The sequence below is a fragment of the Lonchura striata genome, chromosome 1 (genome assembly GCF_046129695.1).
Source record: "Lonchura striata isolate bLonStr1 chromosome 1, bLonStr1.mat, whole genome shotgun sequence".
Classification (NCBI taxonomy): domain Eukaryota; kingdom Metazoa; phylum Chordata; class Aves; order Passeriformes; family Estrildidae; genus Lonchura; species Lonchura striata.
In genome coordinates this window covers 22,548,462-22,574,411 of record NC_134603.1, presented here as the reverse complement: position 1 = coordinate 22,574,411, position 25,950 = coordinate 22,548,462, and the positions used below count along the sequence as shown (strand labels likewise).

Here is a 25,950-nt window from a genome sequence, read left to right as displayed (position 1 = left end):
AGCCTTGGTGGGATATGGTGGTGTGATCACGATACCCCAGGTAAAAAAGCTGAGCAGGCTCTTGGAGACCTGGCCAGCGGCATACACCAGGACTTACTTGCCCTACTCCATGTCTGTACTCAGTTTCCTGGGCTCTTAAAGGGCTGATCTTTAATACTGGGGGGCTTCTTGTAAATGAGGCTCACCTGTGGCTGGACTTGGACGTTATAACCTCTCTTCCTCACCGAGGCTTTGAGGAACAAGCCGAAGTTGATGTGTAGGGCTGGAGTGCTCAGGGCTCTAACAGGGCTGAGGGAAGCAAGAGAGGAGTCTTCATCCCCCTGCACATCCTAACCCTACAAAACACTGACAGCAGTGCATTAACAGGAGCTGGATTTCAGAGGCATGGGACCACGAGTGAGAGGCGGTCACGAGGCAGCTTGCAGGAGACCATGTGGGTTATCTCGGCATAAAGCACCTGTTCCGGAGCATCTGTGCTCTGCACAGCCGGCCCTGCTCAGGGCGGGGTCAGGTGCGCAGGGATTGCCACGATCAGGCTCCCCCCGAGAAGCTCGGCCTCACCCTGGGCTCAGCAACAGAGGGGATGTTTCTTCCCAGTCGCCTGCAGCGTGAGCAGGGACACTGCCATCGCTGACCATGTGCTAGCACAGGGACACTATTCCATGTGCTAGCACGAAAAGTCTATCCACCGAGAGCAGCAGCACAAGGAGGTCAGCCCTCCCACCCGCCCTGCTCGATTATCACGATTATCACGATTATCACGATTATCCCCCCCGAAATGGCTGGCGGGGCTGTGTGCGGAGGTCGGGGGTTCCCAGCCGGCGACTGAGGGGGCGACGAGCAGCTTCAACACGCAGCTCCGTTCCCCTCACACCAAATCGCTCTGACAAGTGTCCCCGTCTTTCCTGGGGTCAGTGTCCGCAGGGACCCTGCTCCGGAGCCGCAGCCAGGACCCGCTGGTGCCATGGGCGGGCGGGGTAGCGGCACCAGCCGCCCCGGTCCCTTCCCGGCAGGGTGAGGGGGAGAGCGGCGGGGGCGGGCGACGCCCCTCGGCAGAAGGTCCGCGGGTGCTCGGAGCCACTGCGGCCGCGGGTGGGCGTCCCCCGTCCCCCCTCGGGAGGTTGTGCCGCTCGGAGCCGGCGTGAAGCAGGATCGCGGTGGGGAGGAAACCCGAGTTTGCGGCGCCGCTGCCGCCGGTGCGCGGGGGCAAGAGCGAGCGAGCGGAGGCACCTTCGGCGCACCGGCTCCGCTGGGCCGCCCCTCCGCAGCCCCGGTGCCCACGCACCCGGCCCGATCGCTGCCGGCGGGGTCGGGCCGGGGGTAGGTGGGAGCGGCGGGGGCGGGCGGCAGCCGCGGGGGTCGTCGCCATGACGAGCGGGCGTGCCGCCGCCTCCCGCCGCTGAGCGGGGCGGCCGCTGTCCCTTCAGCACCGCGCGGCCGGCGGGGCCGCCCTGCCCTGCCCGGCACCGGCACCCCCGAGAGCAGCGCCACGCCCGGCACCGGCAGCCCCGCGCAGCGAGGCGAGCCCGGCGGCCCCCGCGGGCGGCGGCGATGGCGGGCGGGGGCCGGGGGCAGCCGGGCGCGCCGGCGGGGGGCCGCGGCCGCTGAGGCAGCAGGTAGGGCGGGCGCGGAGCGCCGCGGAGCCGGGCGGGGCGCGCTCCCCGCGGGTCGCAGCGCGGCTCCGGCCCCTGAGCGCGGCGTGGGACGGGACCCCGGGCGGCGGCGGGGCTCCCTGTGTGGCGGGGCCGGGAGCGGCGGGAGGGAATGAAAGGTCCGCGCGGCCCCGGTGGCACAGAGGCCGTGAGTAACGGGGCTGGTGGGAGCGACAGCCGCAGCCCAGGTGAAGGGCGAGGGGAGGGACAGGAGCCTCCGCGGGAACAAAGGAGCCTCCCTCAAGGTCTTCAGTGGGAGGTGGGAAGAAAGAAAAGAGGGAAAAGGGGAGAGACGGGGGCAGAGGAAGAAAAAGGGAGGGAGGGAAAGTGAGTGAACAGGGAGAAAAGAAAGAAAGAAAGAAAAAGATTGGTGAACATGCTGTGGATTCGTGCATTCTGCCAACTTTCTGTGTAATTGTATCCTAGGTTTTCATTCCCTACCCACCTTTGGAAGGAGCTCACTATGACAGGGCAGAGTCTGAGGGCTTTATCTGAAGCGAATTTTGAAGACAATGAGATCAGCATCAACGTTGGAGGCTTTAAGAAAAAGATGAGATCCAACACATTATTAAGGTTCCCCGAGACCAGGCTGGGCAAATTGCTGAGCTGCCACTCAAAGGAGTCTATACTGGAGCTTTGTGATGACTATGATGACACCAAGAATGAATTTTATTTTGACAGGAACCCCGAGCTCTTTCCTTACGTGCTACATTTTTATAACACTGGCAAGCTCCATGTGATGGGTGAACTCTGTGTCTTTTCTTTCAGCCAGGAGATTGAATACTGGGGAATCAATGAATTCTTTATAGACTCCTGCTGCAGTTATAGCTACCATGGGAGGAAAATGGAGCCAGACCAAGAGAAATGGGAGGAACAAAGTGACCAGGAAAGTACAACATCTTCTTTTGATGAGATTTTGGCATTCTACAATGATGCCTCTAAATTTGACAAACAGCCCTTTGGAAACATCAGGAGGCAGCTCTGGCTTGCTTTGGATAATCCTGGCTACTCGGTTTTAAGCCGCATCTTCAGTGTCCTTTCAATAGTGGTGGTGTTGGGCTCCATTGTGACCATGTGCCTGAACAGCCTTCCAGACTTTCAGATTGTTGACAGCAACGGCAACACCGAGGAAGACCCTCGCTTTGAAATCGTGGAACATTTTGGTATTGCATGGTTCACTTTTGAACTGGTGGCAAGATTTGCAGTAGCTCCTGACTTTTTAAAATTTTTCAAGCATGCCCTGAATTTGATTGACCTAATGTCTATCCTTCCATTTTATATTACATTAATTGTCAACTTGGTGGTGGAAAGTAGTCCAACTTTAGCAAATTTAGGCAGAGTTGCACAAGTCCTGAGACTCATGAGGATTTTCCGCATATTAAAGCTTGCTAGACACTCCACAGGTCTCAGGTCTCTTGGAGCAACTCTGAAGTACAGCTACAGAGAGGTGGGGCTTCTTTTACTCTACCTCTCTGTTGGCATCTCCATTTTCTCAGTAGTGGCTTACACCATTGAGAAAGAAGACAATGAGGGGTTAGCCACAATCCCTGCTTGTTGGTGGTGGGCTACTGTTAGCATGACCACAGTTGGCTACGGGGATGTGGTGCCAGGGAGCACTGCTGGCAAGTTGACAGCATCTGCATGCATCCTAGCTGGTATCCTAGTGGTAGTGCTTCCCATTACACTGATCTTTAATAAATTCTCCCACTTCTATAGACGTCAGAAGCAGTTAGAGAGCGCCATGAGAAGCTGTGATTTTGGTGATGGCATGAAAGAAGTTCCATCTGTCAACTTAAGGGACTACTATGCTTATAAAGTTAAATCCCTTATGGCCAGTCTGACCAATATGAGCAGAAGTACCCCCAGTGAGTTGAGCCTGAATGATTCACTGCATTAGTGTACAAGTCTGACAGCAGTTTGCATGAGAGCTATCAAGAGCTATGTTTATAAATGTTTTCCTATTTGTCTTTTTTTTTTTTCCCAAGAAGATAGTGTTGCTGACACTGCACTTTGCACTTGAGAAACTAAAGACATTTCTATTACAAGTTAACAGTTTGCACATTTTCATCCTGTTGCATAAGGGTACTAAATGCTGACTTTTCCATACAAATGTTACTACTTCCATGCCATTAGTGCTGGTGGTATAGTGATGATCTGTTACTTTATGCATCTTCTCATATGAGCAGAGAAATTAATGTACCCAAGTGGAATAAAAATTCTCAGCTGTCACATGAGTAATGAAAAAATCACCTATCACTTATATTGGTGTCTGTACTAGTATAAGACTTCCCATGCATTTTACAAGGGTTTGAAAGAGCCACCTGTGAGTCACTGATACAGGAACACTTCTACCTATATTGCTGACCAATAATTCTGATCATCACTTGCCTGAAAACACCTCTGAGTTTGCTTATTCTTTAGTATGTGTGTTAAAATCTGGGTGTTGTTGTCCTGAAATGTTATGTATAATAATATTTTTCAGAATCTTCTGGGCATAGACCTTCCTCCGTTTCCAAGACTAGATCAATACCGAGCCCTCTAAAGAAGGCCACCCCTCATTTTCAGATAGCTACATATTCTAAGACTACATTTCCACAAGTGACTCTAGGTATGGAAGCCCATCTAGAGTTCTCAGGATTCCATTCCGAGAAGGGATCTGCTCACAGCTCAGTCCCAGTGCAACTGCAAATGTGTTGTATCAGTCCACCAAAATGGTTTTGAGATTAGACATACGAAAATGTGGGCTTTAAACAATTAGAAGCACCAATGAAATCTTGGATTCGATTAATGAAGTGAAATATTCCCACATGAACAGTACAGGCAGCATTTTAGGAGTTGACATTCATATACTGCAAAAAGACTAATTATAAAGATGCCATATGTGATGCTGAGATATAAAATCTAATTTTATCAGTAAAGCTTGAAAGCAGGTGTTGATGACAGACAATTTCATTAAAATTTCTGCCAAGGAATCTCTAAGCAAAAAAACCATTTTCACTCAGAAAGAAACTCTTAATTTACAGATAAGGGAGAGTATAAAAGCCTAAGAAGGGAACAGATAAAGAGTTTAATACTGCAGTTATCTGTGGGTAGATCCTCCTACCTACTTCTGTTATGTCAATTTTAATCCTTTCAAGGGCTGGCATATACTTGTTTAAAGAAAAAAACAACATGAGAGAACAGATCATATGTGATTTCAAGAGTAATAATGAATCTTCATAGAGTGGTTTTCTGAGTGCTTAGTCTTCTCCCTTAAACAATTGTATAGAGATCAAACTTGTAGTCAACAGGCAGAAGCCACTGCTTCTCTCTTTTTACTTCTGTGCTAGAAAAAAAACTACTGGCACTCAGTGGGCAGAACAGTATTTCTCTTCAGATCCTACTGCTGTTCCATCCCATTCATTACATATAATGTTCCAATTAATTTTTTTTTTGTTTTACTTGGGAAGACCAGAGAGGTGCAGAAATTAAATTCAAGCTAGTTAGAAGAGAAATTAAAATACAAAAGCTGAAATTGTCTTGTTTGGAAGACTGTGTTTTTCATTACAAACGGTGACTCAACCAACAAAATAAAGCAAATATGATATGAATAGTTAATTGCCTCATTTAGGCTATTAGAGGTTGCAGCTTGGTCTGGATCTTTTGATACTGTATCAGCTCCACCTAAAAAAAAGAGAGCTGAGCACCCAGGACCAGATTTCTGTTTGCCCGGTGATCTATGACAGAATACACAGTGTGAAATAACTTACCCCATTTCTGTTGAACACCCTCACTTCTGTAGCTGATTTAGGCCATGAAGTGTGAGGGAAAAAGGGCCTTTCCCACCTTACCAATTATTGACACAGCCTGCACAAGTTATAAGTCAATTGGCAAGCCATTGCTTGCTGTCCCTGAAATTGAAAGTGCCATATACGTGGTTCTGAAGGTAGACCTAGATAACTTGAATTTGGTATCCAAACTTGAAATATTTTGCTAAGGTTTACGCTTCTGGATAGGGCTGGTTCAATTCAATTTGTGCTGACTCCCAGGCATAAATTCAGTACTCCTGTCCCTGATTCATACTGCACGTGTGTAAGCTATGACACACCCACAAACAGCCACCTCACACATGCAGCAGCGGCAGCGTGAGGTCACTCGTTGAACTGAAATACCAAGAAAGAAACAAGGGGAGGAAGATGTGGGCATGGGCAACACATACCGTCCAGTCATGCTGCAAGGGTGGCAAATTCTCTTACTGATGCAAAGGACACTGCAAACTCCATCTCTTGGTTGGGGCTTTTGGAGAACTCGGCTCCAAGCAGTGGTTTTATCTCAGTTTCACAAAGAGTAGATTTACAGAGCTGAAAACCAGAGACTTTCAGAGGAATTATTTGGTGAGACCTGTAGACTTGCCAAAGAGCCACAAATTCCCTCAGCTGTTGCTAGTTTAACATTGCAAAGGCTGGATTTAACTTTGCAACACATCATTTCAATAACCTATAGCTTATCTTATGTTCTAGATTTATTATTATTTGTAGGGCTGATGTTCTGTCATTTCTGCAAATATTGACTGGAACGTGTCCAAATTGCATTTTACTAAAGAAAATGAAATACCCAAGGATTCCAACTTTTATTGTATTGGTTGAAAGGAATTTTCATTATTGCATTTTTATATAAGTGCTTTTGATCAAAGACACTAAATAAAGTATTGAAATTTAAGATGTTCTTATTATCATGACAATTACTTTACACAGTGCACAGGAATTCCTTTCATAAACTTAACTAACTCCATGTTAAAAGTAGTCACATTTTTGCTCCCCGCTCCTCCTGAAGACCATTCCAGAGCTGTGCTGCTCTCCAAGACTTGCACTTTTAGCACAATTTTATTAATGGCCGCATTATACCAATATAGTTTTTTGTTTTCTTTTGCCAACACTGTTCTTTAGCTTAAATATTTCATTTTCCTCTTAGTGTATTCATAGACGGCAACCATATGGCCTTACATACGTATTTTCACAGGTTTATACCTCTCAAGCTTCCTTTTAGTTTTCTTTTTGCAAGTCCTGTTCTCCTGACCATGCTATGAGATGTAGCCATTTTTTTTTGCATTACTTCTGCTTAGATTTATTATGTTTGAGCATTGGACAGTATTGTACAGAAGCTTTAATATTTGCTTATGACTAACAGAATTTTTCACTGAGCAGATTAACAATTTAATGATTTAAGAAATATTGCTGTCTCAGCTGCCCCAAAATATCTAGGTAAGGAAGAACAGGGCATATGTTTCCCACCATTTTATGAAGTAATGTCATTTTAGGGCTCAGTGCAGTAAGTGCTGCAAAAACTTATCTCTCATTAAATAAAAGTACAGGAAAATGTTTACATTACACTTTGAAAAAAAAATGCAATCTCTCCAAAGCCTCACAGGGAGAAGAGGTGGGGCACTTTTTGCACAGTCAGTACTTCTGCCAGACTTTCTCACTCACTACTGTGTGAGAGCAGGGCATCTGCACTTCCATACACCACTGGGTCAGAACTGAAGGACGAGAGGACTGACTGGCCACTTTCTCTGGAGTTGGAAAATTTCCGTGGTCAGGAATCTGCACAGTATGGATGTGCAGTTCACTGAAGAACATTGCATCGGCCTATGCTCCTCCTGCCTGTGACAGTCACCTTCATGGCACCAGTGAAAATGCTGTGCCTACTCTCTTTCATCTGAGAGCTTTGTATCATTTAAATGAGAATTGTGGTAATATTTCAAATGAGGTAAATATTGCAAAGAATAAACTGTTAGAGAATCTGGATTTCTAGTACAAATCTAGGGTATTATGAGAGTCAGAGATACCCTTGAGAAGCAATATGTTACATTATGTTCCTGAGATGTAAAATCTATATATAGATTGTGATTAAGCTTTTTATGTATGTTCAGATTTTGTGTTATTGCCTGGTTTATTACTCATTTACTTTCATCAGTTGCTAATTCTCTCTTTCCCTGCAGATTTTCCATTTTGAAAACAGACTGGTTTTTCCTCCCATGTTATATAGAGCATGGGCTACTTCACATTGCAAACTTAAAATCAAAAAACTTTGCATTTAATTTTCCAAATTTAATACCTCCAGTATTTGTACCTTTTTGTATAGAACTTTACCAGATTGCAGGGAACTAGCATATCTGGATCTCTTTGTACTGTGTGTCTTGTCCCAGTGGTGTGTAATGCACTAAAGAACTCAGTTTTGTGCCATAAAATGGAAATTAAATGTATAAAAAATTATCTTTCACCAGGGATCTAGAACTGATTTAAGTTTCAGGACATTCTGAGCATATATTATAATCAGAGAAGCCTGAGTGTCATTGTGAAGATAAATTTTTTTAAACATGCACATCAGGCTAGATTTCTGTTCTTAGAAATGCTCTTAATTGGTGGTTGTGGTGGGGAACCCATATTTTTCTGTTGAACAAACAGTATAAGCTTCTTGTTCTCTACCTGACAGATTAGGGACTAAACAACATACCACCAGCATTTGTAGGCACTAAATCAACTTGACACGACCTTTCATCTCTTCCAAAATAACCCCCATCCCTAGAGGCCCCAGCTGTGCACATATAAGCAGCAGAAATCCCCTGGAGTAACTGCTCCTGCTGTGCTGGTTATCCATTTCCTCCCACAATACTCCTGACTTTAATCTACCTTTGATGGTGCTTTCAAACAATATTCAGCCCGAGGCACCACTCATATCCCTTGGTGAAGTGTTGTGCCAGAACTATTCTTTTCTCATGTTATTCTTATTTTCTTTTCCAATTTATGCACCTGGCTTCCCATTAAATTACACCAGAAATTAATTTGATCTCCTGTAACTAACTTTCAAGTTGCACACTATTCAGACAGGATAAAAGAATGTTCCCATCTGATTTCTGAAGTATTTTTTTACTGATTCTGCCTTTTTCCAAAAAAAAAAAAAAAAAAAAAAAAAAAAAAAAAAAGATTATGCTTCTCATCTGAGAATAATGTATGGGGTTAAAAATAGAGCAATGGGTAATACATTATTCAAAGCAACAGTTCTACAGAGCAATCATTGAAGCTGCTAAGAAACATAACTCTCATTAAAGACTGTGGATCTCTTCACCCTTCAGATATAAAATTATGGGTTGTCAAGTGGAGGAAGCAACCTGCAAACAGTCTAGAAAGTGTTTCCTGAGATCACATGACACTGCTGGCAAAGGTCTGGCTCTGGAATTTATTTGCCCTGCTAGAAATGCGGATGGAGAATCATCTTGCAGGTGTTGGGACTCACACTGACCTCCCACTGCAGAAATTTGTTTGCCTGACATCGCCTCACCCTTTACACACAGCCCTAAATCATGTAAGTCCTCACTTGGATAAACACGTGAATTTGCCATAAGAGGCAGTGGCACAAATCCAGCATTTCAGCTTCACAGAAGTGCAAAGAAACATCAGCACCTCCTACTCTTGCTTTTTTTCTTTAAGGGTACTAATGGGCTCTGGTTTCTCACAAATCCCTGCTCAGATATAAACAGGGCTAAGTTTTTCAGGAATTGGACAAAGACTGCTATAAATCTGACAATTCCTTCTATAGATCTAAAGCAGCCTAAGAACTGCCCACTTTCAGATGCACAGTCCAACATCTGTTTGTTGACACCCAATGTGCAGGTGTTCTGTGTGGTACAAAAGTCTGTGTAGCTTTGAGCAGACTATTCCACTGATGACGCTGTTGACTTTCAAAGAAAACTCTTAATCTTACTTGGAAGATGAGTGGTATTCACACAGCAGCTCAGTTTGCTTGCCAGCAGCTGCTGTGCTGCCCATCCCAAGTCCTGTACCTCCTGCTTCACCCTCTTCAAGCCATGGCCTGACATGGCTATTCCTGCAGCCTCCATGATATGTAAGGAAAGATGATGGGGGTGGGGTTGTAACACAGCAAAATGGGGCTTTGGAGTTCCTCATTTAGGAACATCAATCCCACCAACTTTCAGTGGAAATTATCCTTTCAAATTACTGTGCTGTTTTTGAAATTCATGTGCCACCCCATTCTAGGAAATGTTCTGAATACTGACACCCTACTATAGCGTCCTTACGGAACATCCATTTGATTACCATTAGGTAAATTCCAGGTTTTTAATATTGTATCAGTGTCTAGGCACATCAGACTATGGGCTAGCACCTTCCTGTGTTAGGTTTTCCAAGTATGGCAGAAGATAACATGTCAAAATTGTGGTTTACTTTTGGGAAAAATCTATTCTGTATGTTGTTGCTTTCTTCTTTCCATACCAAGGCACACCTTCCTATTGCCACTGTCAGCATGATAATTTTTTAACACTTTGATCCCTTCCTATTGAAGGAAGAAGCCCTGCCTGTATTTTTCTTTGGTGAGCTGGTTCTCAGCATTCCCTGTTGGGAGCATGCTCTGAAGAAGACAGCTGAAACCAGGGAAGAGGCTGATGCCACTTGCAAGCACCTTCCAGAAGAGTGGCTGATCCCCATTCTACTCCCCTTATGTGTCTCCCGTTCTCTTGCAGGGCCAGCAGAGGCAAGGCTGGCCCCACAACAGGGACCTCTCAACCAGCCAAAGTCAGGATGCAGCTCCTTCTCCAATCCTTCCTTACTCAGCCTGGCAAGTGAACTACCAGGTCTGGCAGTTGATCTTTGCAAGGGACATCTCAGCTGCAGTATTGGGAATGCTTTATAAATATAGGGACATTTTGCTTATGCTTCTGATGACAAAAATGCTTCCTTATACGTTGGTGAGGACAGCCCCACTCCTGGCTCTCACATTCCCCAAACTGGAACTGTACTGGTGCTCTCCCCAGTGCTACCAGTGCACTGCTGGAGAGCACAAAGGACTCTGCCTCATATGAGTAGTAACCACAACACTGGCCCATCCACCAGCACACAAAAATACAAATATGCTTCCTCACACTCGGCAGGAGCCCCAGAGCACCAAAACAATTTAAGATGCTGGGAAAGGAAGAGAGGTGGCAGGTGTTTCTAGGTGCATTTGATTTCCTTAGGAATCCCTTTAGATTCAGAGAAAGGTCAGTCTAGACATATCAAGAAAACAGAAGAAAAAGGCTTTGCTAGATAGTTAATGATACCTGAAACAAGACACCTGACAATTTTCCATCCTGACAAAGCAGTATTATAAAAGCAAAGTACATCTTTTTATCTTGACAGAGAAGATGAGAAGAAATTATGGGGAACGAAAAGTTAGTCTATTTCAGTTCTGGGCTTTTAATATAAAGCATTAATACAATGCAGCCCAGAAAAGAATAAACCTGAACAGAAAACAAAGCTGAAACTGAACAGTGTTTCAAGTCTTTCCTTGCAAAGTGCACAGGACAGTCATGTCCTGCATGGTTTCACTTAGAGATCTGGACCAAAAATCAGAGACCACCTTCCAAAAGTTTCAACTTCAATTTCTAAGCACAGCCAGCAGCATACCCTCCCATCACCTGGGTCAGCAGCATGGCACTCCAAACATGAGGTTGGCAGCCTTACAATATTTTGGGGAGGTAAGGCCATGCAGGTTCTGTCACTTGCTGTGACGAGGGAACACAGCAGCTGCTTGGCCCTGCAGCACAGTGCCCATTCAGCCCTGAGCAGCCTCGATCCACTGATCAGGACAGAAGCTGCAAGACAGCTCAGAAATGGAGCACTAGCTCTTCTAAAAAAGCCTGAATGGATGCTCTTTGTTCCAGAGCAAAGAGCTGAACTAAACACTTCAGTCCACATTAGTCAAACATTGTGCAAATAAGACTTTCTCCTAATGTAGCTGAAAGATAGGACCAAACTGTTGAGCTTTTTGTGGAGGCAGTAACTGAAGACAAGTGCTATGAGATGTATAGACTTATGTCAGTTGATGGGCTGAATAAATCAACATTAACTACACTTAAAAGGCTTCAAAATTATACTTACTCTTGGAATACATTTGCGTTAATTTTTGGGATGCAAGACTACTGTATTGCTGGCCCTATAATTCTAGAGATCCTCAATTCCTCACTTATTCTAATAATTACATATTTGAGGGCTCTTTAAACATCTGCTTGTCAACAAAATTATAATTACACTAACTAGGAGAAATAGGTTTCTTGGGTTTGTTGAATCTAATACAACACTCTTGCTATTGATTTTACCCACATTACATTGTGGATGTAAACAGCCTCAAAAATTAATCTATTTTTATAAAAGCTGAGCAATCAGTGGTTTCCTTAGCAGGAGAGATACTCACATACCTATAGTGGGTTACCACTATAAACCAAATATATAAACCAAAATTGCTTTTGGTTGTTATAGAGTTTCTAATGGAATGAGAGACTCTTGGAATGAGTCAGAGCAATATTTCAGTTGTATTTATTGAAAACTGAACCAGTACTCATCTCAGCAGAGAATTCTGTTCACTTTCTGAGGTAAATCGGATTCAGACTAAGCAATTGTATGTGTGTATAAATTGGTGCAGTGCTGCACATTAATACAGTCACCCCATTATCTTCTGAACAGTCTCAAGGCCATTTCTGTGAAGATCAACTAATAGAAAAAGCAACCCAAAATTTCTTCTGGATTTCAGGAGACTCAGGAAGTTATTTTATTAATTGTACTTATAAGAGAAGCATTTGATTTATTTCTGCATCTTTAATACAAAACACTGAAAAATTCTGGTCTTCTTTGAGCAGGAAAAATTGGTATATGACAAATAAATAGCACTTATCTAGACTGAAATAACAGCTGCACTTTTAAAAGAATCTCATGCTTTTGGAGATAGTTGCTATGAAAAATGGTACTACTACTTAATCCTTCCTCAAATAATCTCTGACCTCCATAATCTCTGGACTATGATACCTGTTTTCATGTGTGATGAGAGATCAAAAGGACACCTCTTGCTGTTAAGTCTATATACCCCACTGTAGTGCAATAAAAATGAAATATCAATTGATGCATCATACAAAAGGCTTAGTGTCATATAAATCAACTCAAAAGCTTTTGGTCTCCCTCTTTGATGTATTTGCTGCGAGGCTTTTTTTAACAGCAACCATGCAGGCCTTGGGAGCCCAGGAGTGCAAAGCAGCAGAAAGATCTGAATAGAGAAAAAGAGCAGTGTTAGAAACAGCTGAGGGCCACAGCCATCTTCTCATGCATCAATCCTTCCAGTGACACTGAGGGAATGAAAGGAGGAATGTGGGGGTAGGGCGCTTGCTTCTGTATGCAGCAAAGGAACAGCTGAAGAATTATACTGGTCAGCTCCAAATACTGTCCAGAGGAGTGAAACAGGACTAGTAGGGCTGAGCTTTTCTCTGGGAGAAGCTAGGGAGAGATACTGCAATATCTGTCCTAAGAAGAAATATCCACAACGAGAGGAAACCAGTTTTTAGTAAACAACATGTGGCTTAATTAATTTGACAGAGGAAAATATATGCAGGTACATTAGCATGTGGCCATGTATATTTACAAATTTTAATTTCTGAGAATATGATACCTAAAGAAAAAAATTTTTAAGGTTGCTGGGGTTTGCAGTGCTATGGTAAATGGTGAATACCATTAATGTTTTCCCCCATTGTGACAGACAGAAAACCTGCATTTGAGCCCAGAATATAGTTTCATTCCTTCCAGTGTCTTCTTGCTGACTAGGTCTGGGCAGCTCCCTACTTAGTGCCATTTATCCCCTGTGAATTTTCTGTGCCCTTTAGAAAGGCCTATTTGCACCAAACAAGTACCAGCAGCAGGCAAGAACTCTTGTCTGTTTGCCTATAGCACATGAAAAATTCCTGCTCCCATCATCACTTCTGGCAAAGGTAAGCCAGCACCCACAGTAGGAACTTGGGAGGCTGAGGAATCGTGCTAATGCACTAAGAAAGCTCCTGGCACAGGGCATGGAGAGGTTGTTAGCTGATGCCATTACACAAACTCCTCCACTGCACTGAGATAATTTCCTAAATATTTTTTGTACATCAATTAAAAAATAGAGACAAGGAACTTTATATTTCCCAAGGGCAATAGGCCATGCTGCAGTCCAACCAACCAAGCTAAGTGGCATCAAAAGCTGTTTGCCACCACAGCATGGCTTTGTCCCTGGGATAACAGCTGTTTCCTCCAAGGCTTCCCAGACCACAGGCATTGACTTGAGCTTAGTGCTACCCTGCTGGGGACCAACAGCTTCAGATTCACACTGACTCTCTGGGCAAAGCAGGGCTCCCTGCTGTGTGTGCTGGTTCCTCATGCTCTGCAGGAGCCTCAGTGCCTGCTCCATGGCCCCGCAGGGAGAGGAGCAGGAGGACAAGGACAGCAGCAGCTTCCAGCAGGGCACAACACTTCCAGGACATCCTGAGCACGTGCACAGCTCATCCTCTCAATAAAACCATCCATGTCTGCCCAGGGCTGGAGCATGCAAAGTCTCTCCATGCACAGATAAATGTTTGCCATCAGAAGCCTCTGTAACCCCAAAGAAAGGAGCGGGGAAAGAAAGGAGGAGAAAACACCCCCACCTTGATGACTTTGATTAGGTTCTTTTTCCATTTTTATTTACTTGGCACTGTTATGGTATTTTTCCATTTATATAAAGTTAAAAAAATTAAAACTGCTATTTTTAAAGTAAAAACAGGATAAATAAAGCATGACCATCTAAGACAATAAACATTAATGGAAGAAAATCAGATGTGAAACACAACACAGAGCAGTAAGTTATACATATGACTACCTGATTTGCTATTTTCAGCCAACACTTTTTTTCCTCACATCCACAGTTATCCTCATAAGCTGCCTAGCCAGGTGCAGATGCCATATTCTTTTTCTTCCCTCCACAAAGAATACTTTAAAATTTCTTTATTTCTTCCTGTTTCTGTGACAAATACTACTCTTCTCCAACCCAGATAGCTCTCTGAAGGCCTAGTGAAATGAAGTGTGAACCTGTCCTGAGGACTGTGTAGCAAATAATGGAAAAAAGCATAAAGCATCTGGGACTAACAATAATTTAGAAAGATTTGCTTAGAATCTGAACATCTCATCCTTTCAAAGGAAGGAAAAACAGGACAGTTGAGACTTCAGTGATCTCTGAATAGGAGAATAAAAGCTGTTGCTGACATTTGCACGTACCCACTATGTCCAAAGAACACTTGGCTCAGGGGATGCTCTTAAAAGTAATGCCCACATTCATTTTCCTGAGCAGGAGGAAGAGAAGAAGGGAAACACGGGGAATTTTCACATATGCTTTAAAAATTTTAACAAATTAAACCAAATCAAAATGGATGAGAGCACACCATGTAAAAGATAGGCACTTTTCAGAATGAATACACTGAACAAAGAGGAGGAACACATTTTGTGAAAAAGTATTTCACAAATGCAACTTAATAACTTCTCACTAAGCCATCAATGCAATTTGCCTTTCTCCAAAAAGCTTAAGCTATTACTCCATCTGGCACAACACAATCATGAGAAACAACATGGGCTACCCAGGATGTGTCTTCTTTCATTGTCAATAGTGGCCATAACACTGCTGCATCACAGCCTGGCATAGAAATATCTCACAGCAAATTTCCCAGCCAGCTGCATGACACAGCCTCAAGTTACACCAGGGCAGGTTTTAATTTGGTGTTGGGAAAAAATTCTTCACTGAAAGGATTGTCAAGCACTGGAACAGGCTGCCCAGGGAAGTGGCAGTGTCAGTATCCCTGGAGGTATTGAAGACACATGTGGATGCAGCACTCAGGGCCGTGGTTGAATGTGGAGTTGGCAGTGCTGGGTTAACAGCTGGACACGATAATCCTAGATCTATTTCAAGCTAAACTAGTTAACATCCATCACTGCCTTTAGAAACACAGAAAGAAATGTAACTGTAAGATGAAGTCCCATTTAAGAATTTTCACATATTTAAGAATGTGAAGAAATAAAGACTTTCTTACTTCAGGAGGTCTTTCTGATTAGCTTTATAACCAGGTATGCACTTAAGAAAAAGTAACCCTCATCATACCACACTGATAGAGCCACATGCACACCAAGTGCTTCACAGAAGTTGTACAATACACATTCTGCTTGGAAGCACCAGTGCCTTTCTGTGGTGAGTCAGACTATCCCGTGTACTTGGGCAGGGATTCACTCACCATGAGATGTATTTATATCTGAAAGTTGAACACACTGAATGAAGAAGCAGCCCAAAGCCACAGTGCATGCTCATCAGAATATACTGATATATATGTGTGCAATGCAGACAAGCATTTGCTTATCTAAATTAATCTGACATCTGTAATTATTTACTGCTTATTTACAGCAAATAATGCTGTAAATAAGCAGTAAATAATTAGAATAACCAATAAATGTCAGATTAATTCAGATTAGCAGCCAACTTTTGTGACTTCAAACGTACCATGGTCCACTAAGGAGCATCGGTAATGAGTTCCTTCTACTAAAATGTATTTGTGGGCAAGTTATTAAGAGAATAATTTTAAAATACCAGAAAATAAATGGGTAATGGAATTATATTTGAGACATTAAATGTCGCCACTTTTCTACTTTGGTCTATCCATTGCCTACTGGTTTTCTAGTGTGATGAGAACAACAAAGGAACAACTCACACTGCTTATGTCCACTAGCACCTCCAAGTAAAGGATGTCTAAGAAGACAGCCAAGATATTTGAGTGGTGCTCAGCTGTCTCAGGATTAGGCCTTCAGCAACATCAGATTTCAGAGTACTAAGGATTTCTGGCCTGATCCATTTTCATGGGATCCTCAGACTTCTAGTTCCTGCAGCACTGTTGTGATCTGGAAAAGTCCTTTCCAGAGCTGACTTAGAGAAATGTGGGTTTCAGTGCTCACAGTGTTACAGAAAGGAAACAAAACATGAGGGATGACTATGGAAATGAACATGAATGGTTACTATTACGATAATTTTGCTTCAGTTAGAATGAACAAGTCAACAATTATACAGGAAAAATTAGCTTTTATTAAAAATGTTTAGTAATAAGCAATGATTTTCCAAAATTGTTTTAACTTACTAAACCTAAACATACAAAGTCAGAAGCAAACAAGAAATTGCTTGGTTAAAATCTTATTGAAGGTTAACTTGTCAGTAGTTCTATTAGATTTCCTGCAAGGCTTGCTTTTAAAATATCTTATTAATTGGCTTTCCTTTACAGAGATGCTCATCCTCCAGTAAAGATGTGTCATCAACAACATGGATTATTTGATTCATTTACATAAACAGAGGAATAAAAAAATAAGTTGCATCCATCTCTGAGTACAATGTTAATGCTTGCAGAAGATTCAGGAGTCCATATGTTGGCTTCCTAAGCCCAAGGCAGCTTTTACACTGACTGCAGTTTGCACCATACCAGAATGGCAACATACTAATTTCATATTAATTCATGAAAGTATTCTTTGGTCACAAATATCATGTACCTACCCAGTTTACAGTGCATCAGACGCTATTTTTCACCCTTTTAAGTAGCTTGTTTTATTGTTTTTATTATGGCATTCAGATTTTTTTCTCATGCATATATATTCCATTTCTGTGTGCATGCATGTGCACAAAGTCTCAGTTGTTTCTATGCAGACACATCAGGATAGAAAAAAAGGATGTCATTTACCTTCTGATAGCTTTCAGATATCAGACTGCAACAGCTCTAGTCTAAAATAGCCTTTCATTGGAATCCCTTGGGATACACAATTCATCTTTAGGGTATCTCATTACTGAAGTCTTCAGAACACACAAAATAAGAAATTTGTGATCCTTTTCACTGTAAAGCCACATTACTCAAACTCAAAGACTTCTTTTTGTTGTGAAAAGTTTTAGAGTAAGGGAAAATCTAGCTGCTGAGGATGCACGTAAGAGTGTCTAGACAATGACACTTTGCTTAAAAGGCACACCAAGAAAAGGCAAGCTAGGTTCCTCTCCTGATGGTCTAAACCTGTTCTATAATTTCTCTTATATATATATATATATAGGTACAAATATATATGTGTGTATATCATGCAAATCGATGTATGCACACACACCTTTGAGTTTTTGAGAACAGAAAGTTTAAGTAGTAGAAATTACTTTAAATAAATAAGAACCATAGTAATAGGGGGAAGTTGGTACTGTTATTTTTTTCCTGCATTATGATTATAATCTAATGACACAGTGATATGTTTATACCATTTTTTTACTTTACATCATTTAGTTGTATAAATGTGAGGCGTATGACTACCAGGTGCGTTTTATCTTGCCTAAAGTAATTTTTATGGATCTTCTGTGTTCTTGCATTTTCACAAGGAATGGTCATTGCTCTTGAGAAGTATGAAGAGAGCTGAGGATAAGGACGTTCTAATAACCACAGTTAAGATTTATTTGCCTCTAGGGTTTACATGTTAGAGTGTGGTGTGCATGCAAACACACAGAGAATGACATGGACAGCAATGGCTGTATACGGCTCAAACCCAAGTACTGGTACCAGCAAGGCTGTAGAATGCTGATCCTGTAAGAACTTTTTGTTTCCATTGGCATAAGCTTTGTGACATAATGCATCATTTCCAAAATAGGCACTATTCCATCTAAATGGTCCACATATGTTGACAAATAATGTTAAGAGGTATGAGATGATTACTAACTTCCAGAAAACGTTTAACAGAAGATGCCCATACAGTAGTCACCATTAAAAGCTTAACAGCTGAAGGCTGAATGTAAATATCTTTTCAGCTGTATTGTTTGAAGAAGTATGACTATCACAGTGAGGTTATTTACATACAAGGCAACGGTAGTAAATATTTCAATAGAGAACACAGTAGATTGTTCAGAGAGTGGATCACATTTTCTGCAAAGTCTGAAGTATTTCTGACAATGTTGTAAATTCCACCAATAGATATTCCACTACATAAACCAGACAAGAACTTGTAAAAGCTATTAAGAGCTTGGTCCTGCATTTCTGAGTCCCCAAAATCTAGCAACAGAAGACTATAGGAATTTTGAATGTTTAGCAATTGCAGGACAAACGTCCCAGAACACTATTAAATGTTGTTTCTTTTCTATACTTGTTAAATATAAGTATTCAATTTATTTTCTTTGGTTTTTAAATTACTATCCCTTTGTAGCTACAATATGAAAACAAACAAATCCCAAAGCACTAATAATTCCCCTCTCCCCTCAAAACAGTGATTTAAAAAACCCCAAATGAAACAAAAAACATATCCAGAAAGTGTAGCTGTTACTTCATTATAAAACTACGGTGCAAAATAGAGGTTTATACTGGTCAGAATTGCAATAGCAATTGGAAGTTTACACTTATGGAGTGACTGTAAGTATTGCTTCTCCTGAATAACAAAAATTAAAACTCATTAGGCACTTGTTTTCTTGTTTAATGACAGCTGACTCAGTGTGCGTACAAATGACAGAATCCTCTCTCAAAGAATGCTCTGTAGTGTAACAACTGTACTACTCAACTACAACAGTTCCTGATTCAGGGGAGCAGAAAAACACGTGCCTATTACTTTATTCCCAAATTTTACTGCTATGAATGGGCTGGTTACATGTTCAACTGCTGTTCTGAATCAGGATACGTGTTGAAATTGGAGTATTAAAAGATAATACAGTGGTAAGCAGTTTTTAATTATACTACAATAGCAAGTTTATCTAATTTGACTCTGCTCTCCACAATATTATCTTAATACTTCCCAACAGAAAATAGGCATAAAATAAATAGGATAACCAAAGATTACATAATAAATATACTACTGAGTGGGAGAAAAATACATTGTAATATAAGGCTCGGTAGTGTTGCACAATCAAGAAATTTTTCCAGGTGCTCCAAAACACAATTCCCAGTGTACAACACCAAGTTATCACTACACACCTGAAAAAGATTGGGAAGTAACAGATTAAACTTCTATTACATTGAACATTTGAAAATGCAAACAAGTGGTAAAGTGTTTTGCTGCCTTTGCAGAACACCATATGAATATTCTTGACTGCTGCAATTGTCACTGCTTGTGAAGGAAAATTTAACAGATTGGATTTTTGAAAATTCATAATCAAATTCCTTCTGACTTACAAAGTTACCAATGTCCACACTGACTCCTAGTATTATGTTTGAAAGGAAAACAAACTCAGAAATTTTGCTGCCTCCGTTTCTTCGCATCCATTGCATCTAGGATAGGTTGCCTTTTTGCAGTGTACCTCTGACGAAGCTCCTCAATTTCTCGTTCCATCATAGGGTCCAAAGCCTTTAATCTCATCTGTAATTCTTCTAAACTCAGGTTTTTTAACTGCAAAACAACCAAACAAAAAATAATCCCACAAAAAATATTAGAAACTTTTCAACAAAAAAGAAAATCATTGCCTTTCATTTACAGCTTTAATTTACAGCTGCAGGGTTTTTACACACTTAAGAGTATATGTGTATATATATATATATATATATATGTGTGTGTGTGTGTATATATATATATATATACACAACTGTTGATATAGCCAGAAGTCTTAGTATGCTCCATAGTAAATAAAAGCCTATGAAAGCAAACACACATAGTACATTTAACTTAAAAAAAAAAACAAACCAAAACTTTGCAAACCTTGGAAATAAATCACAAATAAATTCAGGGCAGTAGTTTGACTTATTAGGCTGAAAAAGCATGCCACAGAATACAAATACATATATATATACTCATGTATATAGTTTATATTGCATAACCAAATACTTTTTATTGAACTTTATATAGAAGCCTGAAAAATACACTGCTGCTGTAATACTCTTGACAGATATTTAGTGATACTTTCTGATAAGAATGACAAGGCACCTTCCTCAACAGACTGCTGTCAGAACTACTCAAAACAATTTGCTAACAGTATTTTAAGTAATATATTAAATAACTAACTGAATTCATAGTGGGTTTCCTTTGACCAAGTTCTTTTCTCTCCAAAAATATTTTCTCAGAATGTGTAACAGTTCATTAGATTTCACTTGTTACAAGTGAGTTATCATACAACAAGTAAATTACTTCACTGCCTTGCTGGCTGCTGCCCACAAAGGTTGGAATCTTGTCAGATAATGGAGCATGTTGGGCACTACTACTCCACCTGCTACTGCAGGGAATGGTCTGCATTTGAAATGCATTTTTTGTCTGGCCTATGTGTTTTCTTCCTGATGTAATTTAGTGCCATTCTGCATTTCTCTTTTGTTAGAATTACCCATGTGCCATTATTCTTCACCAGTGTGAAAAACAGTCAGGAAATTTCAAGTAGCACATATAATTTCTTCTTACAAAAGGGCTAATCTTTATTTTGTTTGCAAATTCTCCAACATTGCAAACAAGCACACTACCTAACTCATTAGTAAAAAAAAATACTTTTCTGAATCAACTACCAATGAGTCAATACTTCATTCATGAATCTAGGGCAGGCTTCTATTAACACAATCTGATTTGTTTTCCCTGAGGAATTAACTGCTACTTTTGATCTTTATTTTTATCAGCAATCGAGGCATATAAATTAGCAATACATCCTGCTACATACAGTCCAAACCCCAGCATTATGACTTCTACTAACAGACCACACTGCACACAGTAAACAAAGAATTTAAAGTCATAATAAAAAGACTGGGCATATCAGAAATGTGTGACAAACCATATGGAAAAGACATGATTTTCATGCAACATCATGTTAACCATAAGGCTCTTAATGAAGAAGAGAATTAAACCCCACATGTCAAAATCTCTTTGAGGACCAAAGATCCCAAGATCTGTATGAGACTACAGATGTGTTCAGCAACGTTGATCTTACAGAATCACAAAATATGCCAAGCTGGAAGGAACCCACAAGGATCATCAATGTCCAACTCCTGGCCCTGTGCAGTACAGCCCCAAGAGTCACATCAGGCACCTGGGGAACATTATTCAAATGGTTCTTTAGCTCTTTCAGGCTTGGTACTGTGATCACTTCCCTGGGGAGCTGTTCCAGTGCCCAACCAGCCTCTGGGTGAAGAACCTTTTGAAATGTCCAACCTAAACCTCTTCTGATACAACTTCAGGCCATTCCCTTGGGTTCTGTCACTGGGCACCACAAAGAAGAAATCAGTGCCTGCTCCTCCTCTTTCCCTCATGAGGAAGTTGTAGATCGCAGTGAGATCTCCCCTCAGTGTCCTCCAGGCTGAACAGACCAAGTGACTTCAGTTATTCTTCATATGGCTTCCCCTCCAGACGTTCACCACCATCCCTGTTGCCCTCCTTGTGACATTCTGTTTGCTCCCCCTTGCCCTTTCCCAAAGACTCTTCTCCTTATGAAGAGTTGCCTCCCAAGGCATCAAATATCATTCATTTTACTGCACTCCTCCCATCTGACATATACAAAAAAGGATGGGGGAAAGGAATTCCTCAGTCACCAAGATTTCTGCAGAACAAGACCTTTTCATTTGCAGAGAAATAAAAGATTAAGTGTGCATAATTTGATTTAATTTTTAGCTCATTGATATATGTAACTGGCACGTGACACACTTTTCAGTGAAGATACTCTTAGAGGAATTAAGTGTCAGAGATTTTAAGTATAATGGGAAGAGATGTCAGTGCCAACTCCACTGTTAAACTGATCCCAACACAGCACAGATGAGAGGAGCAATAAACCCACGTGTGACAGGAATAATGCATTTGGGGCTCCACAGACTTGCACATGCCTAAGGCAGACACTGAATAATCTCATGCGTGTGTTTTGTGAGAACTGCCAGTAATGGAGTCCCTACCCACTCTTGGCCACTCTGGACAGCCACTTATTCTCTGTCAGTCACCATTGTAGACATCAGGCTTAAACTGCACAGAATAGACTCCAACTAATGTAATCACATAATTATTCTGCTCTGAAAAACATTTTTTCATAAATTAGCAGAGAAGAATGTGGTGGGTGAGTTTTTATTTAAATTTCAATCAAGAAACTGAGCCAGCAAACAGAATTAACTACTCTTTAAAGCTCACAGACAGCTGGGATGAATATTAAAATATAAAGAAAATGAATTTTTTAAGCCAGAGACCAAGAATCTTTCAGAATTATCTCAGACATCTCCCAGGAGATCCAGATAGCCACAGTACTCATCTATATGAATGGCTGATATTCAGGACATTTAAAGGAAGGAAGTCACAGAAAACAGAAGAGTTAGGAAGGACTCACCTGACATCGGATGAGAAAATCACTTAATCAGCCATAGCTGAATCTGGGAAATTATGTGTCTGTGTATGTGCACATATATGTTTCCTTGGCAAATTTAAAAATATATTTCTTTGACTTCTGCTGTGCTATAGGTATTACCTCACAAACCCTAAAAGCCTGCAATAATCCAAACACTGAATGCAACAGCAAATATATCAAATAAGATGTGCAGAAATATCTCAAACAAAATATTTCATTACTCCTATGTAATTTATTGCCCTGCATGAATAAATATTTTGGTTCAAATTCTTGAAGCAATAGAGCTCAGCATTCATTTACTTCCACTTGCAAACAGTTTGCAATTTAAACTGCCATAAATAATTCACCAAGTAGCTTGTAGCAGTAACTACTGGGGCTACTGACATTAATGGGAAGGGAGAGGGAAGCATTCAGTTGCACAAGCTACAAGAATTCAGAAAGGCTTCAAATTTTATTTCAGTAGCTTTTAAAATGCTGTTAACTGTAATGAATTGTTACCATTGTAATCAGGATAGCATTTGAGTGACAATAATAGATAATTCTATTCCTGCCACTCAACATAATGGACTGGATCATGTCCTTTCAGAGATCAAACACCCACAACCACCCAAGAAACAGTAATTAGTGTCAGGATGGGCCACTTCCAAGACAGAGGTCTTAGTGGAGTTTCTGGCAGCAGCATTTGCCTTCACCAGGACCCTTTACCAGGTAATCACATCTGGGATTTGGGAAAGCAATAGTCCAAACTCCAACTTACAATGCCACACACAGACAAAGCCTTTTAGAGTGAGTACTCTTACCCAGTTTTCCAGAGGAAAGATTAGGTGTACAAAGATAAAACTTTTCTCCTTGAAGACGTATTTGTTAACCTATTAATTAAAGAAAGCTGCAATGCATAAGGGAAGCAAAACAAACAAGCAAGTCAAACACCACCAGAGCCAGATGACATTAAATAATTTCTCCTCGAAGCTGATGCATTCTCAAGACACAGTCACAGGCAAAGAAGCCTCAATTAAATTCTCTGCTTTGCTAGAGCAAGGAAAATCAATTTTGCCTATGAAGAGACCAGACAACAGTCATCCTTACAGGACAAAAGCTCCCAGTGCTGCAAGCTGAGTGCCAGCAGCTCCTGCCTCCACCTTCACTTCTCCCTGATCCAGGGGGAAATCCTGGTAGAAGGCAACCTTTCAGAAAGGAGCTCCATCGACCCAAGTTTCCAGTGGCTGAAGTATCTTTCAGCAGCACCAACCTAAGATGGGACAAATAGAATAAAAGCATAACTAACCTAACTGAACTAAAATTTTCAGTTATAATATTTAGAAAAGGCAACTCAGCCACACACTTGGGAGTAAGTCTGGAAACTTGGTACACTTTATCTCAAACTTCTAGCAAATGGGGCACCAATCATTTAACTCCTCCTTGCTAATTTTTCATCTTATTTGTAATACGTTAGAGCATTTTCCAGGAAAGGCTATATGTAGATGTTAAAAAGGAGCAGAACAGATAAGGAATCATTAGCAAGCTTTTTTTTTTAATGTGACTGCCCTCATTACGCTGGGATACAGTAAAAATCTGAAAGTTGAGGCAGCTCCAGGCAAGAAGTGTTCCAGTCGCCATCAGAGCACAGGTCAGAGCTACCAGTGCTCCACAGACAGGCATACTGCCCTTGTGTGAAGGGTGTGAAGGTGGTAGGAGCCACTGCTGATCAGCCCAGGGGTTTAAAATAACCCAGCATGATCACGCAAGGTTTGTTGAATACAGTGCAAATTAGTGTGTCATCAGAATACTTCCTTGTAGTGGGCTGACCCTGTCTGGGTGCTAGGCACTCACCAAAGCTGCTCAGTCACTCCTGCAACTGGACAGAAGAGAGAAAATAGAACAAAGATTCTCAAGCTGAGATAAGGTCTGGGACAGACCACTCACCAAACTCTATTGTGGGCCAAACATAACTGAATCGAAGATACTAATTAAATTTACTAATAACAAAATCAGAGCATGATAACAAGAAGTCAGTAATTTTAAAAACACTTTCCCTCCACCTCTCCCTCCTTCCCAGCTATACCTCCTTCCCCCACTGGCAGAGGGAGACAAGGAATGGAGATTTTGATCAGTTTATCACATGTTGTTTCTGGTGCTGCTCAGGGAGAGTTGTCCTTCCGCTGCTCCAGTGTGGGGTCCCTCCCATGGGAGAAAGTCCTTCACAAACTTCCCCTATGTGAGTCCATCCCATGGGCATCAGTGTGCACAAACTGTTGCAATGTGGGTCACTCTTCCATGAAGTATAGGCCTTCCAGGACAGGCTTCTCCAGCATGAGTAACACGCAGGATCACAAGTCCTAGCAGGAAACCTGCTCCAGCATGGGCTCCTCTCTCCACAGGTCTTAAAGTCCCCACCAGGAGCCTGCTCCAGCACGGGCCTCCTGCAGATTCACAGATCTCTTTCTGGCATCCACATGCTCTAGGTGGGTCTTCTCCATGGGCTGCAGGTGGATTTCTGCAGCATCATCTACCTCCATGAAGGGCACAGTCACCTCACCAGAGGCTGCAGGGGAACCTCAGCTCCAGTGCCTGGAGTTGGAACCTCCTCCCTCACTTCTCCCCTGACTTTGGTGTCTGCAGAGTTGCTGCCCCAACAGAGTCTCATTCTGCTCTTCTCTGGCCACAATTACCACAGGCAATACCTTTTTTTCCTTCTTAAATACGTTATCACAGAGGTGTTACCACCATTCCCAACCGGCTCAGCCTTGGCCAGCAGCAGGCCCAGAGCTGGCTGGCACTGGCTCTGCTGAACATGGGAGAAGCTTTGGCAGCTTCTCACAGAAGCCACCCAGCTACCAAAACATGGCCACACAAACCCAATACATCTATTCCAAAAACGTTCTTACTCTGGTCACTGCTGGTTTCAGGTGATTGTTTTTTTTTTGTCTTCAAACAGTGACACACAAAGAACTCTTCCCTCACACACTGATGCACTCACCTCCCAGAACCAACCTTCTGCAAGGGAAGTGCAACAAGTTTTACCTTTTTGTCTTTTGGTCTAACTTCCTGCATTCCATATGGACCAGGTTCATTTGGATCACTATTTTCAGCAAACCAAAGAATAATTACTTGCAATCATTACTACTGCCTGCAGGAGGATCCACACTATCTTGTGTAGTTTGTTTATAATCCTCAT

At 41.8% G+C, this 25,950-nt stretch overlaps 2 protein-coding genes across 6 annotated transcripts in view; one reads left to right on the top strand and one right to left on the bottom strand.

Moving 5' to 3' along the window:
- STK3 (serine/threonine kinase 3) overlaps positions 1–25,950 on the bottom strand; it is a 173,351-nt gene that overhangs the window by 27,160 nt on the left and 120,241 nt on the right. Inside the window, exon 11 of one of the 2 annotated variants that reach the window (XM_021529418.2) lies at positions 19,345–19,870. The exons of the other annotated variant lie outside the window; for it this stretch is intronic. Within the exon in view, the coding sequence (XP_021385093.1) occupies positions 19,712–19,870 (159 nt within the window). The 3' untranslated portion in view covers positions 19,345–19,711. Of the gene's footprint in view, positions 1–19,344; positions 19,871–25,950 lie in introns of those variants that run through there. 2 annotated transcript variants of the gene reach the window in all.
- Positions 995–7,910, top strand: KCNS2 (potassium voltage-gated channel modifier subfamily S member 2). Of its 4 annotated transcripts, none has more exons than XM_021529414.3 (2): positions 995–1,014; positions 2,079–7,910. In XM_021529414.3, the coding sequence occupies exon 2, from the start codon at positions 2,116–2,118 to the stop codon at positions 3,547–3,549; it is 1,434 nt and encodes a 477-aa protein (XP_021385089.1). In that variant the 5' UTR covers positions 995–1,014; positions 2,079–2,115; the 3' UTR covers positions 3,550–7,910. The 4 variants fall into 4 exon arrangements, with proteins under 4 accessions (XP_021385089.1, XP_021385091.1, XP_021385090.1 ...); XM_021529416.3 differs by lacking the exon at positions 995–1,014 and adding an exon at positions 1,060–1,196; XM_021529415.3 differs by lacking the exon at positions 995–1,014 and adding an exon at positions 1,544–1,616.

Excerpts from the sequence above, each read along its gene's own strand:
- KCNS2 (XM_021529414.3), top strand. The coding sequence starts at position 2,116 with ATGACAGGGCAGAGTCTGAGGGCTTTATCTGAAGCGAATTTTGAAGAC.